Raw genomic sequence first — 19,612 nt, 5'->3', positions numbered from 1 at the left:
CTTTTAGTATTAGATTAATGCTTTACACATTCAGATCAAAAACCTGATTTGAACTGGCGTTATGTAAATCTCGGCCTGACATCCTCTGAACCTCCTTTCTCTGCTTTCAGATCAATCGCACTCAAACAGTGGAACTGACTAGGGCAAAACATGGTGACATCGTTGTGATGAGTAACACATTAATCTTTCATAATGTGACAATGAAGGACAAGGGAACATATGGGTGCACTGCATCACTCGAAGCGAGGAAGCTTAATATTTCAACTGAAGTCACTGTATTCGGTGAGGATGCGATATTGTGCCACTATCTTAATACACTTGTGCTTTTGTCATTGAAGTTTAATGGATTTCATGGATTTTTTTTTTGTCTGTTTGTCATTACAGAGCATCCATTCCTCAATGTGACCCATAATAAACGTAAATTCATCTCTGCTATAGAGGGTAGAAAAGTGCATTTTGAGCCACGGGTCAATGCCTTGCCTGCACCAGATAGAGTGTTGTGGTAAATTCATGCTTTTTATTTTAAAAATAAGAAATGTGACTCAGACACTATGAGAGGAATTTAATGTGTAGTTACAAACTAAAACTATTTCGCTGTTCATGAAGTTATTATATGATTATTGTATTGATGGGTTCTGATTTTTTCTGCTGGAAATTTGTATAGGTACAAAGACGGAGTTGCCATTAAAGAAAATTCCACATGTTATGAGACCGCCGGCTACAACCTCACCATAAAACAAGTGAGGCAGAAGGATGCTGGGATCTTCACTATAGCTCTGTCAAACCAGGAGAAAGGTCTCTACAGAAACCTCAGCTACAGATTGGAAGTCAGAGGTAATGCAGAAAGCCTGTATACGATCATCTGAAAGTTTTCTCTGCTTACTGGGCCAAATAGTGCTGCCACAACTAAACATAAAACACTAATATAAATAGCTAACAGCACAAAATCAAATAGTTTTAGTTACGTTTTACATTACAGTTGAGGTCAATCGGCAAAATGTTATTTTACCAAAATAAGAGGGATCATACAAAATGCATGTTATTTTTTATTTAGCACTGACCTGAATATTTCACACAAAAGACATATAGCACACAAAAGAAAAAAAGTTGAATTTATAAAAGTGATCCTGTTCAAAAGCTGATTCTTAGTGCTGTGTTGTTACCTGAATGATCCACAGCTGTATTTTTTGTCATAGTTGTTCATGAGTCCCTTGTTTGTTCCAAACAGATAAACTGCCCGCTATTCTTTAGAAAAATCCCTCAGGTCCCACAAATTCTTTGGTTTTTCAGCATTTTTGTATATTCGAACCCTTTCCACCAATGACTGTATGATTTTGAGATCCATCTTTGCACACTGAGGACAACTGAGGGACTCATATGCAACTATTACAGAAGGTTCAAACGCTCACAGATTCTTCAGAAGGAAACACAATGAATTAAGGGGGTGAAAACTTATGGAATTTGAAGATAAAAAAATGGTAAATTTACAGGGTAAATGTAACTTATTGTGTCTTCTGGGAAACATAGAAGTACCTTCTGTAGCTTCTAAAGGGCAGTACTAAATTAAAAAAATATGATATTTAGGCAAAATAAGAAAAATGTACACATCTTCATTCTGTTCATTCCGGCTCTGCATTGTTTATCCTTCTGGAGTATCAGTGCGCATTTAAACAATCTGTAATAGTTGCATATGAGTCCCTCAGTTGTCTTCCGTGTGAAAAGATGGATCTATACACAACAATGTTGAAAAACCAAAAATTTTTGGGACCTGAATGATTTTTCTGAAGAAAGAACTGTTCAGGACAAACAAGGGACTAAACAAAAAAATAATAATTATAAATTCAACTATTATTTTCTCTTGTGGACTATATGTAAACTTCTTTTATGTGATATATCTTATTCAACTCAGTACTACATAAAAATAGCATGCATTTTGTATAATCCTTCTTATTTTGTTAAATAATTAACATTTTCCAGATTCTTCAAGGTGTATGTACATTTTTGGCTTCAACTGTATCTGCCAAACAGATTCTTTAGCAAATTTTCTCATGTGTAGGGAGAAATGAAAGTAAGCAGATGAATTGATATACTTGTCTCAAAAAGTTCTGCAATGTGCTGTCAGAGTTTAGATTTTGACAATGTGCTGCCCAGATTTCCCCTTAATTTTTGGAAACCTTCCATCCCACAATGTATACAAAAATGATGATCTCCTCTGGCCTAATATAAAATAATTTTAATGTGTCTCTGTCCTCAACCTGACGTCATAAAGCAAAACCAAGGTCAAAAACAGCGGAAACAAAATTAAGAGATTTCTGGTTACAATTATTTTTGGGCATCATTCATCAAATGCTAGAATCTGCCTGATGCTAAATCTTCAAAATGGTGTTTTTCTTTGTCATGAACAGATGCACTTCAATGAGGTCTATAAAGGCAACATTGCATTTTCTCTGTATTGTAGTTCATAGAAACCTGAATATACTTATCCATTTTGGAGTTATGAAGTGAAAGTTTTTCAGTGTTAGGCAATGATCTGTATTTTTTTCTGCAACTGACCATTTGAATGACTGATGATCTGAATGTCCTTATGCACACAGTGAAGCCAAAGATCTTTGAGGAGGACATGACTCCAGGGGGCCCACAAACTTACAAATATAATGAGGAGCACCAGCTCACCTGCACTGCATTTGGGATTCCTGTGCCAAACATTACCTGGTTTTGGCAGCCGTGTGACCCCAGCTCTAATCTTACAGAGTAAGTCAATAATACACAAAAAAAAAATCAAATTTGATTTGAATCAACAGGTCTTCTGTTTAGTATTTCACAGTGGATAAAAGACTGCATTACTTCTAATCACATTTCATTGTGTCAAAGCAGAAATATGGGATTTTTTTAGTCATTTCTACAAATTTTGGCTCCATAAACAATTGTCACCCTCTTGCTTTGGAGATCTTTCTCCTGCTGAGGTGTTAATATCAATGATGAATGTTGGCCTTTACCCACAGCTCTCATTATTCAAATGAACTGCATCCGTTTCCTTGACATTAGTCCAAAATAAAGTATGCTTATTGATGAAAAATAGTCCCAGAGCTGCATTTTGTAGTCCATGGCTCTGTAAATGTGAGGACGATTTATTGTTCTCATTCCCCAAGCTTGCACTATGCTGAAAGGAAGAGTATTACAGTGTAAATGCCAGCCTTTTAGTGAACTTTTATAGATGCTATGAATGTCCCCTAAACTTAGTTGGTGTGTCATGACAAGATTTTCTCATAATTGAGAGTAATTATTTGTCAAGGAGCACTGCCAAAAATACTTTGGGCTTTGTACCACAGTGCCAAAATACCACTTTGGCTGTCTTAAATATAATCAGCGCTGACAGTAAACACAACAGCTCATAATATAGATGGTGAGAAGACCTGATTTTTAACATCTAATGAGAGAGGTACATTGGAGGGTAATTACAATGCCCTGGTTGGAAGAAAATAGAGAAACATTCTTCTTTTATTTTCAGTAAAACTGATTTATGTCTTTAGCAGTAACAAAAAAGAAAAAGTAGCCACGTTCACACAGCCAGATTTGGGAGTTGTGGGAGTGAATCCCCTACAAGATCATATTTTAGTTGTGATGTGCCATTAGGTGTCCATAAAATCAGTGTTTTATCAAGAGTCCCATGTTAGAGATCTCATTATTGAGGTGATCTCTCAGAGGTCGTCTTAATCAAGGGGCGTTGAGAAGTTATCAGTTGTCCCTTGTTGACCATGAAGGTCTGGAATCAGCCTTATCTCAGCCGGCCAGAGAGTGGGGGTGTTTCCTCTGAACGTTGACGCATGACTCAGCCCTTCCTGTCACGCTGCAGTTTCCTCTCCGACCTCGACACTCATTAATCCGATTGTTCCTCCGCTCAGATTGATGCAAAACAGGTCTTTGGTCTCCTGCGGCTTCATGGCATAAAACACATGACTTGATACATGGTGCTCAAATTCTGAGAAAAAAAATCGTTCATCAAGCTCCATGAAACCTTATGTCAACGGCAGAAGATAAACGTATATGATTTGGCTAAAAAGTTCATTTGCCCAACAGTTTTCTTTTTTCTGTTTCTCACTAAAAGTAGAGGGCATTTAATGAAATATCATTCCTAATGATTTCTCTAAATGTGTGTTTTTGTCTGATAGGTGCAAACATTACACTGATCCTCTTCCTATTGGAGACATCACTGAATCACACAACCATTATCCTCATAATCGGATTAATGATGTCAGCACCAGGGTTGAATTATTAAAAAGCAAAAACAAGGTATGTTTTACAGTATGTGCATTTTTGTTATTTATTAGTAAGTGTGTTCCAGTGTGTTCATTATTAAGATAGTACAGTCAATCCAAAAAAGTTTTAGACGCCAGATATAATTTTTTTCTATTTTTTTACTAGTGTGTGCAGGACACTATAGTTCATTTATGTAAGTAAGGATAGCAAAATAAAATAAACTGTTACATTTTATACCCAAAAATTCTTTATACAGTGGACTACCAGTAAAATTGATAAAAATTTAGGACCAAAAATGAATCAGACACTTTGACCTAACCATGTTTTGCTTAAGTGTTTTTCTTTAATTGCTCATGTGACCTTTTTACACCACAGACTGAACAAATTATTTATAGATGTGTAAATATTTTCATACTAACAGTTGTCTGAATTTTTGGTTGATTGTAATCCATTACATACCTTTCTATCAAAGTTATCTAACATTATCAAGTTGAATTTGTTGAATTCATGAGTTCTTGTCATAGTTTATTAAACTAATTAATCTAAACTATAGCGAACTGTGAACTGTGATAATGAGTGAAATGTTGAAGGTGTCTGAATAAATTTTGGTTTGACTGTACATTAAAATAAGTAAGACACAACAATTTGCAATATCAAGCAGCAAAACGCTGCTAAAAATAAAAATGTACAGCAAAGAATAGCTGGACACAGATGAGAACAGAAGCCAGACCCATATAATTTACAAATGGCTATGCCTGCTCTTACAGCAAAAATAAGGTGGATAGATAAATGGTAAAAAGTTTTATTTTACATGGAGCAGGTCTTATAATTGGAGCTGGCATATTGAGATGACGAGTAGACAAACTGTTATTTATTTTATCTAGTTAACAACTCTCATGTGTTTAGCTGGAAAGGCTACATTGCTTCAGTGTTATTGGTAACTGAAAATTTTTCTGTGTCATGCTGTGTTGATGACTCCAATATTGCTTACATAAAAAATACTGAGTGTACCTTTTTAAAATGTAAAAGACAAGTGTTTGTTAAAAAATATGCAGTCTGTAAATGGAACAGTTAAGTTAAAATGCTTAAAACCCATTACATAATGCTGAAAATGGGTTGCTAATCCAGATTAATGATACTTTCATCTTCATTTTGGCCAGAATAATTGACCTCAAAATACTGCCGTTTATAATGCCCATGGAAAAATGCTGATTTAGAAGTGAACTGGAAGAATCCAAATCTGATGTACAGCATGCATCTGTCTTCCATTTAAAACTCATAAAGTCTATTGAACATTCACATCACTAAATTGCCCTTTTAAAAACCATTTTGATTAAATACGTCTCAATATAATAAAGAAACCACAAAAAAGCAGCAATCTGCATTATGTTTATGAACAGCGCAGTCCGCTTCAGTAGTCGTATTTGGCTGAATATCAATAGAATAGTGAAGAATGACATTCAGTGTGTGCATGTGAGCAACTATGTGTGTGTTCTTTCCTAATGGAACTGATAGCTGAGGCTCATTTAGCATTGCTGTGAATTAGGTTACGCTTCAGTCACCTTCAGTAGAGAACAGAGGCTGGTAAACAGGGCAGCTGCTGCTTTGAGTGCTGCCCCAGGACAGAGTTTATACTGATATATCAGTCCATCTTATTGAGCACACTGAAGCCAGTAAAATCCTCATAAACAGAACTTTCTCCCAACTATTCATGCACTGAATGTTGATTCTTTCAGGCCTGCTTTGACTTCAAATGCTCTCAGAAAATGTGTGAAAAACCAGAGTGAGCTTTTAGGATACAATAAAGTTCACAATGGCCCTGTTTTAATTTGACTATTACTTTAGGGATGAATCCAAACTGCTACAGTATCCATAGTTGTTTGCTTGCACAGATTTGTTATGTCTGTCATTCTCATCCTTTGCTTGTGCTGCCAAATGTTACAGTGAACACTGCAGACATTATTGAAAACATCCCAGGAGGCCCTATTACCAAAACCAGTCACCCAAAACATAATGAAGCACAGGTTTCCATTTGTAGCATTCCTCTACACTTCAGTGTGACTGTACATAGAGCTGCTGTAACCTACCAAGTCAAGTGTGTATTCAACTGCAAACCATAGTCTCCACCAAAAATATAAGCTTACAGCAAGATTTTACTTTAAGACCAAGATTTATGTGACACAGTGTATTCTCACAGTAGGAATGTCATTTAAAACCAATCCTGCCTGCCCTCCCTTGCGCTAGGAGGTTCGTTCTCACTATGGAATAGGTGTAAATTTTGAGGTTGGCTGTATTTAAAGGCTTTTGTGACAAATAGATGATGCTTTGCAGGGATGAAGCACAGCGGTCAGTGATAACAAAGCCCCGTTTAACAGGGTGGGATTTGTTTAGGGTGAATTCCTTTCTGTCACCTCGTATAAATTTCCCAGCACTGTGAATAACAGTCAGGCAAGAGTCTATTTCTGATGGTTTCTTGTAACCCCAGAATAAGAAAAGGGCTGTCACAGCAGCAAAAAGACAAAATAGGAAGGTCACTCTGAATTTTTGACTAGATCATCAGATTGAGAAAAATGCTAAAGGTCACTCAGGAAATTTGTCATTGAGTTTATCTAAAACATTAATAATGTGTCATCTATAATGAGATTAGTTAACATGCTGAAAAGTATGCCAATTATGCGTTTTTTTAGGTATACTTTAGCACAGTGTGCCAATACAAATCAGCTACATGTAAGACTAAACAGCGGCATGCCTGTGCACAACAAGTCTGCAGATTTACATTAAATGAGCTCCACACCTCATTTCTGTCAGTACATCGGCGTAATGTTGTGTACAAAAGAAATCCCAACCTTTGTACAAATTCTTTTGCATTAAATATGACTCTTCTACATCTTTACAAACTAAAACAGAAAAAAATGTAAATACGTGTTGTTCAGAGCCAAAGCCGTGCTTCTTACGTTTGAAAATACGTCTTATAAACAGTCTGTGAACCCCAGGAAGTAAGCTGAAAAATGAGTACATTGCTCCAGAAATACACCCGGAGTGTTTCATACCTTTGATGTGACGGCCAGGAAAACAGATGTTGTTTGAAATTGAAAACAGAGCTCTGCAATCTGGTCTTTTGCCAAAAATCTGCATTATTATTGTGTCTACATAGACTATAAATGAGTTCCACTTGAATGGTGACAGTATTAAACCTGGCATTTTAAATGTGTATCAGGAAATGACATAAAACTCAGGCACACCTTCTGTGCTGTACTTTTTACGCTGCCTCAAAACTCCAGATGTAGTCTACTAAATGTGGGAGGCGAGGAGTGTAAAAAGGTCCAGTTGTAAATTAGCCCTGTGACCCATCTGCTTATAGGACATAAATGGCTATTAATGTTTAGTGTCATTGGTTGTCAGTACTGAGATATGATATTGTGTTATCTTTTCGAATTACTGATTTACATTCCTAATGATCTTTATCCATTTCCTTAGACTAAAAGCATTCTGACGGTGGAAGCAGCTAATGTGTCAGGGATCTACTTCTGTACAGCAAAGAATGAAATTGGCAACCATACCAAGAGAATCCCTTTCTATGTGTATGGTAAGCAGACAATTTTCATTTACTCAAAGTAAAAATTTCACTTTTTTAAAAAATTACACTAAGATTTGTGGTGACTTTGATTTTAATTTTGATTGATTTTAATTATATATTTTATATTTTTATTTATTTTATGCATACACTGCTTTTTAAACGTTTGGGATCAGTAAGATTTCTGATGTTTTTAAAGAAGTCTCTTATGCTTATCAAGGCTGCATTTATTTGATCAAAAAAAAAAAAAAAAAAAAAAAAAAAGAAAAACACTAATATTGTAAAATATTATTGCAATTTAAATTAGCGGTTTTCTATTTTAATATACTTTAAAATACAATTTATTTCTGTGATGCAAAGTTGTTTTTTCAGCAGCATTACTCCAGTCTTCAGTGTCACATGATCCTTCAGAAATAATTCTAATATTGTAATTTATTATCAGTTTTGGAAAACGTTGTGCTGCTTAATAGAACCTGTGATACTTTTTTTCAGGGTTCTTTAATGAATAAAACACTATAAAGAACAGCATTTAATTAAAAATAGAAATATTTTGTAACAAACTGTTCAAAAGTTTGGGTTCTTTCTTTTTTTTGAAAGAAATTAATACTTTTACTCAGCAAGGATGTGTTAAATTGATAAAAAGTGATCAAAAGACTTCTTTTTCAAAGATTTCTGTTTTGGATAAATGGTGTTCTTTTAAACTTTTTATTCATCAAAGAATCCTGAAAAAAGTATCACAGGTTCCAAAAAAATATTAAGCAGCACAACTGTTTCCAACACCGATAATAAGCAGTGTTGAAATAGTATTAAAATGATTTCTGAAGGATCATTTGACAATGAAGACTGGAGTAATGATGTTGAAAATTCAGCTTTGCATCACAGAAAATAATGATATTTTAAAGTATATTAAGATAGAAAACTGCTGTTTTAAATTGCAATAATATTTCATAATATTATTGTTTTTTCTGTATTTTTGATAAATTAAATGCAGCCTTGATGAGCATAAGAGACTTCTTTAAAAAAAACTACTAACACTGTGTTTTATCGCTTGGTGAATTCTGGCTGACTTGTAACTGTATCTTGGCCAGTTAACATGTGTTATGCTTACGATAGAGAAGTATTGAAACAATTTTGCAGTGAAAAAAAGTTCCTCACTCCGCTCCCCATTCTGCTTCTGCTCCGCTTACATACTCTGGAAAGGACTGTGGTACTGGAATGCCAATCTCTGTTTTATAATGAATCACTTTTATATGTATCTGACCGGGGTCAAACGTTTCTGAAATGAGAAACCCATTCACTGAGTTACATAATGAAGAGTGTGTCGGCTGTCAAAAATACTCAAAGCTGCCTAGATTAAAATGATGAGGAAAAATGAGCTGGAATCGATAGCAGACTAGACTCTGGAAGCGTGAAAAATGAGAACTGTGCAATAAAAATGGAGATGGAAGATAAAATGGTAGATGTCAAGTGGCACGTCTCCAGAACAGAACAGAAGACCCCAGAGAATATGCTGTGCTATGCGAGAGGTGAAGATGACTTTGTGCGCAGGAATGCTGGTCAGAGGGATGAAATAGTAATAACAGCTGTCTCTTCTGGTGGGACGTATATTGCTGTGAATAAACAAGCATTTTGCTGGTTCCCTGGAGGCCTGGCCTTTGCCTGGTTTCTATTGTAATGCTTCAGGTCAGCCAACGCTGCCGCCGTTCGCCGACAACGTGCTTCCAATTAGGAGTGATGAAACAGGAAATAACTGCAAATTTGACATTCCTGGCATGGCAGCGAACAGCTCTGTGTTTGTAGTGCAGGCCAGAGTATGACGATCTCTTTCAACAGTACATCTATAGCGTACTTTCAGGTCCCACATGAGCCATATGTTTTGTGAGTTAGTCACGCTTTCTCTGATTGTCGTTTTACAGAGTATGCATGAAAAGCACGCAATAAATGCATCATGTTTACTGACATGTTCAGTGAATTGTTCTTTTCCCTTCTGCTTCTTAATGTCTTATTTTCTTTTATCTTCACTAGACCAGACACAGCCGCTTGAGATCGGGCCCTCGACAGCTGTTGCAGGAGATGATGTTACACTGACCTGCAAAGGCACAAGATACCTCCACGATATGTTGAATTGGTATGATCCACTGGGCCACAGAGTGCCCAAAGGCAAAACCACTCTTCAGATCGACCCCTACACCATATCTTTGTCTATCAAGTTCCCCAATGTCTCTAGAAACCACACGCTGGGCTATGAATGCCAGGCTTTAAACGTCGCTTCCAATAAGGTGGTCAATGCAACATCTCTTTTGACTATTAATGGTGAGTTTCACCTGCCAAGCACCGAAGAGTTTCATCTTTATGAACGCATCAGCATACATGTATAACTCTCCATTGTCTGACACAGAGAGGCAAAGGCCCATGCTGAAGCAGAATCTGACCAATCAGGATGTGAACAGCAGCAGCACCCTAACTCTGGACTGCTTTGCTGAGGGTGTGCCTGAACCCCATATCAAATGGTACAAAGACAAAACTCCTGTCATAGAGGGACCAGGTGAGAAAGCACTAAATGGATTTATGTGCTGATATCAGATATTTTATAGTGACTTTAAATGTAGATCCTTCTATCAGGTTTATGGTGTATTTTTCTATAACGCTTTCAGGTATCACTCTGAAAGATGGCCAACTGATCATTGCGAGGGTGAAGAAGGATGACGAGGGCATTTATGAATGTCGTGCCAGCAATGATGGAGGGGAAGCAAAAACAAGTGCAGTCATTACTGTAGTAGGTGAGTACCTAGATGATGGAAAAACTCTTCACATGCCTTTATTTCTTTATTCATCATTCATATTATAGGGGAGAAATGTGCATTTGACTTTGGGATAGTAAACCCCAAAATACTCACCCTAATGACCTTCCAAACCCGTAAAACCTCAGAACACAAATTAAGATATTTTTGATGAAAGCCGAGAGCTTTCTGACCCTGCATAGATAGAAATATAATTACCACGTTTAAGGGCCAGAAGGGTAGTAAGGACATTGTTAAAAGTTCAGTAGTTTAACTGTAAATTTATGAAACTATGAGAATACTTTTTGTGCACAAAGAAAACAAAAATAACTTTTTTCAACAATTTCTTCTCTTCTGTGCCATGTTCACGACAGTACCAAAACGCATGCTTGTGGTGTGGTCATTCTGAAATAAATCCTGGATACACTGTGCACGAAAAATATTTTCGTAGCTTCATAAAATTACTTTTGAATCACTGATGTCACATGGACTATTTTAATGATGTCTTTACTACCTTTCTGGGACTTGAACGTGGTAGTTGCGTTGCTGTCTATGCAGGGTCAGAAAGCTCTCGGATTTCATCAAAAATATCTTCATTTGTGTTCCAAAGATGAATAAAGGTCTTACAGGTTTGGAACAACATGAGGGTGAGTAATTTATGAATGAATTTTCATTTTTTAATGAACTAACCCTTTATACAGTCAATAACTGTGCAAAACATCCGGTTTTTGGACTTTCACTTGCATTCTGACATTGTGAAGATGATTCAAAATCTCATGAGTTCTGCTCTCAAAGTTTCCATATAGTAATGTAAACAGGACAAATAGCCTTTTTTGGCCAAACTTTGAACAGCTATTGAATGAGAACGACAGAGTAAGCTGCCAGGAATACCATGCAAATTCCAGACTTTTATGATTGGGGTCTGGGAGTTAAAGTCAGGGTCCTCCGACAAGGGAGTTGACCTTTTCATAGTCTTTGAGGATATTCATTAGTGACCAATGAAAAATGTCTTTAAACAAGCAGAGGGTTTGAAATTAAAAATTCTTGTCCCTGCGTCGCTCATCTCAATAGTGCAATTCAGTTACACTCTATATCCTGTTCTGAGAGAAAAAAAACTGGCTTGACTTGACTCAACAAACCCGTGCCAAACACATTCATTCAAGGAGAGCAGAGTGTGCTTTGAATTCTTTCTCCTTCCTCTTTGGAAATCAACATTAGTTGCTGTATGTAGTATGTGAGCACTGAGTACATGATAAATGAGAACGAGTGAACCGGATCCTATCCGGTGGAACACTGCACAAACAATGTAGATCAGACTCAAATTTAGTGCAAAGCCAGAAAGCAGCACTGCATGACAAATCCAGTTTATATGTTGTGAAATGTGATTTGTATTAGATACATTTGGAATGTAATGACATGTAGAAATATTATTAAAAACTTTGTCAGATAAAAGCATTAGGATGAATATGGTACAGATGGTCCTCTCATTGAAAACATGCTGTTTCTGTACACAGGAGAAGACGGTAAACCAAATATTGAGGTGATCATCTTAGTGTCTACGGGAGCAGCAGCAACGTTTCTTTGGATAATGCTCATTCTCTTCATTCGTAAATTAAGAAAGGTAAGGACAAATAACTATACATAAACTGTACCTCAACTACCATAAAATTTTCATGGTGACACTTACACAACAATACTTCTACAGCATTTATTAATCTTAGTTAATATTAATTTCAGTATTACTAATGCATTAATAAAATCAAAAGTTGTGTTTGTTAACATTAGTTAATGCATTGTGAACTAACATGAACTAACAATGAACTACTGTTATTTTATTAATTAACATTAACAAAGATTAATAAAATGCTATAATAAATACATTGTTCATTGTTTGTTCATGTTACTTAAAACATTAACCTATGTTAACAAATGACGCCTTATTGTAAAGTGTTACCATTTTATTTTAAAGTTTTTGAAATAAGTATCTAATGATTACAGTAAAAATACTCTTACAGTTAAAATAACTGATTCCTATTTTATTTTTTAAATGTAATTTTTTCCTGTGATGACAAAGTGAATTTTTAGCAGCTGTTACTCCACTTATGTTTACTCTAGAAACTTTATGTTCTACAGTGCACATTAATGCTTGTGTAACTTTCAGTGGGTTTTTTTTTGTCTTATTTCTGTTACTTAGTCATGATCTTCTTGCAAAACTCCTAATGATCTAATATTTGTGAAATTATCTAATTATAGCCCTAACAGTCATGCAGCTACATGGGAAAATGACCTGATTTAAGAAATATTTCTACCATTTATTTCTACCAGCCAAGTTCGGCAGATTTAAAGACGGGGTACCTGTCCATCATCATGGATCCCGACCAGATGCCCCTTGATGAGCAGTGTGATCGTCTGCCCTATGACAGCAACAAATGGGAGTTCCCCAGAGACCGTCTCAGACTCGGTGAGTTCAAACATCTTTTTCATTCAAGATGTTTCTCTTAAAATATCTTTGGACAAATAAAAATAGCCACAAGTCAGTAGATAGTTGCTGTCATAAAATATAGTACTACAAAATCAATGAAAATGGCATGGCTCATATGACTTCGTTTTGGAAGAATTTGATATAAAATGTTTGGGTTCATATTGAACATGTAAGGAGCCTAACATACAAAGACAAACTTCTCCATATACAGCTCAACACAACTGGCTCTTTTTACTCCTTAATTGCTTTAATCCTCATGTCTATTGTTTGAGAACGGTGGGCATCAGGGTTGTCTAAGTTTTCTAAAGAAAATATTATGCCTTTATATATCAGCCAGCCACTTCTGTCGTTCCTTCTTAACTGGTCCATGAATTCTCAGTGGAGGGTCAGTCAAGCAGTCCCAACCTCAGCAGGCTGTTTTAATTACAGCCTCACATCTTTCCTGACAAGGCATCCTGCCTGATTTATGAGCCCCCAGGACATGGCTAGCTCATGTAGACGCTCTCTCTTTCTCTTTCTAACAGGTAAAACTTTGGGACATGGAGCATTTGGAAAAGTTGTAGAGGCCTCTGCATTTGGCATAGACAAGATTTCTACTTGCAAAACGGTGGCGGTGAAAATGCTGAAAGGTAACTTTATAAAAGCCATTAAAATTTTTTTTTGGGGTGATTCAGCAACTGTAAGAGCAGCTCTCGAGCTGCATGAACTTCAAAAGTTTCAGCATAACCTTATGATAATGCTCTCCAGCATGATTTGACAGTAATCCAAAGAGCGTCTTGTGCTTCAGTGGAAGAAAAAACATTTAATTTTTTACACAAATATACTTATTCGATTAGTGACCTAGAAATAAACCACCAGAGCGTTTCTTTGTTTGAAACTTCAGCTTTAAACCTTATTTAAATTCCCAGAATTTGATTGTGGTTTCAGACTTTTAGACCCCACACTATAATGCTATCAGATCAACAGAAACGCAGTACAAGAACAGAAAGTATAATCAACATTCCTGTAAGTTTTCTCACATCACAAAGCCTTTTTTAATGCAGTGTTAAATACACTGATCCAGTATATTGGATGCAAATGTAAATCAGATATTGAAAACAGAAGTCCATAGTGGATCTTTTGGTATTTGTGCATGTTTCTTGAGTGCATATGTAGATAATTAGCAGCTGTTGAGGGTATTGCATGCTGCATGTGATAGTCCGCAGATTTAAAACCTTGGACAACAGCATACGTAAGTGAACTGAATGTGCAAATACTCACGTAGCATTTATCAATGACCCGTGAACAGATGTTTCCTAGATCACACTGAACCAGAACCGGCACGCTTCATGTAATTCGTCAGTGTTTGCTGTTTTATTGCTTATTTCCAAAACATAAACTGTAATATGACAATATTGAATCTGCACAGGGAATTTGTGTTATGCATTTAAGTAAAGTAAATATTTTGGTCTAGTAGGTCTGTATCCTCTTGCGGTTATATTTGTTTAAACTCTGCCCGTCTGGTCAGCTGGCTATAGCGTTTGTTTAGTGATGGTATGTTCTTGCAGAGTGATGAGAGCTGCCCTGATGGTGGTGTTTTGTCTGTCCTTGATGATGATAAATTGCACAACAGGTCACCTCTTAATAAAAAACAGTTCCCTTCCTTTAAGTCCCTTTAAATGATCAAAACTACTGCCTGCATACATTTTGTTTCCAGAGCATGATGTGGCCCTGCTAAAGCAGGCTAAGTAGTCACTGTTTCATTATTTCAGTTTTTTTTTTATCAACCAAAGCCTGAAAACTCTAAAAGGCAAAGGAAAATTCATCTGTCCCTAGTTTGACATCATGAATAGTCTTCATGCTGGTTTTACTGGAAACTACTTTGAAACAAGGAGCGCCAATATTCCTCTCAGTAAAAGTCACTGTGAGGTGTCTTTGGTATGAATCATGTACGAATTACTGCTAAACGTCGAACGTAGCTCTCCTGTGTCATTTTGATGGGTCTAAACCACAGGAAACCTGACGTGTTAAAACAACAGCCCCCCCCAGTCTGACTTTATGACCTCCAAAGGTCACAAGGATTGTGTTCCTGACCACATATTTCCCTAGAATGATGTACAAACTACTGAGAAAAAGTGCTGTTTCTCTCGTTCAAATCCTTTAGACGGTTTATAACAATGTTGCCGCCAGATGTTGATCTGTGCACTATAATTTATGACGTGCGTTTTGTTGTCTGTTTTAGGTTCCTTTAAACACAATGACAAGCTTTGAACTTTAATTATATACTTTCCAGTGATTTCCATGTGTGAACTTGATGTTTATCCTGATTATCAAAGTGCTAATCAAACTGTTTTTGCTGGCATTATTTAATTTTTACCCTTTTTTATATTTTTACATATGTATTTTTTTAAACAGTAAGATTTTACAGTGAAAACATGTCATTTATTTCTGTGATCAAAGCAAAATCTTCAGCATCATTGCACCAGTCTTCAGTGTCACATGATCCATCAGAAATTTGTATTATTATTATATATCTTCTTTATTATTATAAATTCTTTGACGAATAGAATAATTTATCTTTTTATATGCACTTTTTTTAATGCATTTAATTTGGAATAAAAAGCATTTTTGTAACATTATACACTTTACTATTAATTATTAATGTAAAGAAACCTGAAAAAAATCAACTCAGCTGTTTTCAACATAATAATAATAATTAAAGTTTTTTGAGCAGCAAATCAGAATATTAGAATGATTTCTGAAGGATCATGTGACTTTGAGTTATGATGCTAAAAAATCAGCTTTGAAATCACAAGAATAAATTACATTTAAAAATATATTCAAACAGAAAACAGTTACTTTAAATTATAAAAATTATAAAAAATATAAAAATTGTACTGTTTTTGTTGTACTTTGGATCAAATTAAAGCCATAATTGTGTCAAATATATATATAAATAATATAAATACAATTGGATTTTTCGTATACTTAAAAAAAAAAATTTAGTATATTAAATTGCATTTGTAAAAAAACATTTATACAACAGCACTGCATCGTGATCATAAATTTCCCTAACATTCCAAATCTGATTCCAGTCATGTAAGACATTGCATTAATTAGTTTTTTCCTCTTCTCCAACTTCCTCTCCACACAACAGCGGGAGCTACAAATAACGAGTGGAGAGCTTTGATGTCTGAACTGAAGATTCTAATCCATATTGGTCATCATCTCAACGTAGTCAATCTTCTAGGAGCCTGCACAAAGCATGGAGGTAAGATAAACTTGATGAAAAGAATTCGACTATGGCGATGTGAAAAAATTTGTACAAACTTTCCTCTCTGTTTTTACATTGTTTGGTGCACACTCAGGTCCGCTAATGATAATTGTGGAATACTGCAAATATGGAAACCTTTCCAACTACTTGAGAAGCAGGAGGGGTGACTTTGTGGTTTATAAGGTAAGTAAAAACATCTCATTCATTGAAGCAACGATTTGATATGATGACGCATGATGTTGACCGGAATACGTGCCGATAACACCCACAGTCTCAGGATGGCAAGGCTCTGCGTTCCAGCTCCGGGTGTGATCTGAGCGAGCTCATCAAGCGCAGGTTGGAGAGCGTGGCCAGCACCGGAAGTTCAGCCAGCTCCGGCTTCATTGAAGATAAGAGCTACTGCGACGAGGAAGAGGAGGAAGGTAGCGACTGAGTGTCTTCCTTCCCTTCTCCCCTCCTCCCTCTCAACCCCTGCCTTACCTCCACCCCACCCTCTCTGCTCTCAAGGCTCTGCTGATTGTTTTTTCCCCCCTAAATCTGATAGGTGGCTTCCTCAGGGATTCATAAACACAACTAATATTTTGTACGAGCCACTGTCACCCACTGCGCGCAGAGCTTTTTCTAATTTCCTGCTCCCAGACCAGAGCTAGTCCGCCGCGGGTACATTGGGTCGTGCAGTCCCATGCCGGTTATTTCTGGTTTGATAAACTGTTTACTCAGGTGGATGATCCACCCACTAGCCCCTCACTTGAGTATCATTGACAAAGTGCACGTATGCGTCTAAAAAAAGAAGCCACGTTTCATTGTGTCTGTCGCATGTGTCTGTAGTAAACAAGAGAATTATGAAGGCGAAAATATTAAGCGATTGAGAAAGGATCCAAACTTTGCAGATATGTAGTAAAAGATTCTTGGAAACTCAGTTTCTTTTTTTGCATGCCAAAACTTGCATAACAAAACTGTGGTTTTGATTTAGCTAATACCCTTTTCTTGCAGAGCAAGAGGATTTGTATAAGAAAGTGCTCACACTAGAAGACTTGATTTGCTACAGCTTTCAAGTGGCTAAAGGCATGGAGTTCTTGGCTTCAAGAAAAGTAAGTCACGCTTTCTCAAGGTTTCATGAAAAATACCACTAACGCATGCAATGAATTATTGTACTTTGAGTTTATAATGGCAGCACATGTTAATACCAATTTCCTTTTTAAATAATTTTCAGTCTCATGATGTTTTACAGTAATATTGAATGTCTGTATTTTGGCAACACTTTGAGACATTTTTGTCCAAAACTTCAGAATATGAAAACCCAAATTACTGTATTGATCTTTCACACACATCCAGCAGATGAGATTAATTGCCACATACGAAAAATGCGGTTTAGCATATGTGGTTTAATCGCACCTCAGGTCAGAGTTTCCCCAATGGCAGTTGCATATGTTTTACATTATCACAGCTTTCCATCATGAGCTCCATCTGACAGCGTAATGCCACACATGGTTCAAATAAGACACAAAACTCATCTTCACTACAGTCCATTTTCCTGGTCAAAACACTGAGAGTAAAAAGAACATATAATTATGAAGTGTTTAATGCATAACGTAATAGCATCTCTCTTTTACTCTTTTCCAAGTGTATTCACCGCGATCTGGCCGCACGTAACATCCTGTTGTCTGAAAACAACGTTGTGAAGATTTGCGATTTCGGACTTGCAAGAGATATATACAAGGACCCGGACTATGTCCGCAAAGGAGACGTAAGTGTGGAATATTCACAGATGCATGGTGCACTTGGGTTGTATAATGCACACAGTGTTTCAGAACTGCTTAGTGTGATGGACGCAAATGATAACAGTCCAAAATCCACCAACACTGAATGTTCTTCTGGAAAAAGATAAAATGTTTCTGTTAATGCCAAGAGTCTTTGGCGGGCTGTAAGTCATTTTATAAGCCCTGATAATATTTTTCTGGTCAAAGGATGTTTTCTTGTGGTCAAGTGTGAGCCAAGATGTCACACAGACTGTATAATCAAATGGACAGCTACATGTTGTTGAATGTAAATTAATATTGGAAATTGCTCCTTTGCAGGTGAAAGTAACATAGTCCGCTTATCTTTTTACAGGCCAGACTTCCCTTGAAGTGGATGGCTCCAGAGGCAATATTTGACAAGATCTATACCACTCAGAGTGACGTGTGGTCATTTGGAGTGCTTATGTGGGAGATCTTCTCTCTTGGTAAATACCATCGCTGTCCTAAGAGCATAACTCACATTTTCTGTTGCACTGTTGCGACAGGAACTTGTAGCAATTAAAGAGTTTAAAACCCTCTCTAATGATTTATTTTATTTTGACTGTTATCACAAGCAATCTCGATTTAATATTTTGTGGAGATTCGATTATGAAACGATCAAAGAAAAAATTCGAGCTTTTATGATTCAGGCGTTCAGTTCTTGGAACAATGTTTTTCGCTCTAATGTTTTCCATTAAACAAATTGTCGGCTTTTCCTTCCTTTTCCTAGAGACGACTCTTAGACTTTGTTTGTTTGCTTTACTGGTTCGGTGCGTTTTACACCAAAGCAAAAAAGCCCAGACAGGATTCAGCACCCATTTCGAAGTTAAACACATGGAAGAAACTCAGCGCATGCTGTGCTCCATCCAAATGGAAATAAAATGAACTTGATGGTCCTCAATCAAAGACACCTGGCACAAACCAGGCTGCTCATGAGGTGCCCTGTGCTATCAACCTCCTCCAGATGTGGAGGGCAATAACTGTCAGCTGCTGTTAAATTTTCTTTGGGGAACAAAAAGGATTGCGTTGTCAGCTTGAAAAAAACAATTTTCATTCCACTATCTGTGAACTTTAACAATATGTTTTTTTTAATCATAAATAGAGGTTGTAAAATCATCTTCTGTTTGATTAGGTTTCATTCCCAACTGGAAATGTAAACCCACAGTTACCAGGCAGCATTTAATGTAAATGTCTGCCCGCCTCCGTAAATGTACTATATAATGGTTTAGTGCACAGTGTCACTTTGGCCTCTTGGTCATTGAGCAAACAACTTTAATGCCACCATTCATATATATGTGTATGTATATACATATATAGATATAGATATGTATACACTACCAGTCAAAAGTTTTGAACAGTAAGATTTCAGTAAGAAGTCTCTTTTGCTCACCAAGCCTACATTTATTTAATTCAAAGTACAGCAAAAACAGTAAAATTTAGAAATATTTTTACTATTTAAAATAACTGCTTTCTATTTTAATAAATTTT

The 19,612-nt window shown here is 36.4% G+C and overlaps 1 protein-coding gene across 2 annotated transcripts in view; it reads left to right on the top strand.

Annotated features, from left to right (window-relative positions):
- kdrl (kinase insert domain receptor like) overlaps positions 1–19,612 on the top strand; it is a 48,378-nt gene that overhangs the window by 14,353 nt on the left and 14,413 nt on the right. Inside the window, exons 7-25 of one of the 2 annotated variants that reach the window (XM_051127362.1) lie at positions 111–282; positions 385–502; positions 665–834; positions 2,595–2,751; positions 4,170–4,290; positions 7,735–7,843; positions 9,857–10,144; positions 10,230–10,376; positions 10,486–10,611; positions 12,126–12,232; positions 12,937–13,072; positions 13,618–13,722; positions 16,230–16,343; positions 16,441–16,529; positions 16,618–16,768; positions 17,340–17,437; positions 17,971–18,093; positions 18,459–18,570; positions 18,855–19,426. In XM_051127362.1, coding sequence (XP_050983319.1) covers positions 111–282; positions 385–502; positions 665–834; positions 2,595–2,751; positions 4,170–4,290; positions 7,735–7,843; positions 9,857–10,144; positions 10,230–10,376; positions 10,486–10,611; positions 12,126–12,232; positions 12,937–13,072; positions 13,618–13,722; positions 16,230–16,343; positions 16,441–16,529; positions 16,618–16,768; positions 17,340–17,437; positions 17,971–18,093; positions 18,459–18,570; positions 18,855–19,009 — 2,598 coding nt within the window. In that variant the 3' untranslated portion in view covers positions 19,010–19,426. Of the gene's footprint in view, positions 1–110; positions 283–384; positions 503–664; positions 835–2,594; positions 2,752–4,169; positions 4,291–7,734; positions 7,844–9,856; positions 10,145–10,229; positions 10,377–10,485; positions 10,612–12,125; positions 12,233–12,936; positions 13,073–13,617; positions 13,723–16,229; positions 16,344–16,440; positions 16,530–16,617; positions 16,769–17,339; positions 17,438–17,970; positions 18,094–18,458; positions 18,571–18,854; positions 19,427–19,612 lie in introns of those variants that run through there. The other variant, XM_051127361.1, reaches the window with a different exon arrangement.

The sequence above is a fragment of the Labeo rohita genome, chromosome 14 (assembly GCF_022985175.1).
Source record: "Labeo rohita strain BAU-BD-2019 chromosome 14, IGBB_LRoh.1.0, whole genome shotgun sequence".
In the NCBI taxonomy this organism is placed as follows: domain Eukaryota; kingdom Metazoa; phylum Chordata; class Actinopteri; order Cypriniformes; family Cyprinidae; genus Labeo; species Labeo rohita.
The sequence above is the reverse complement of the archived record's forward strand: the minus strand, read 5'-3'. Positions and strand labels throughout refer to the sequence as shown.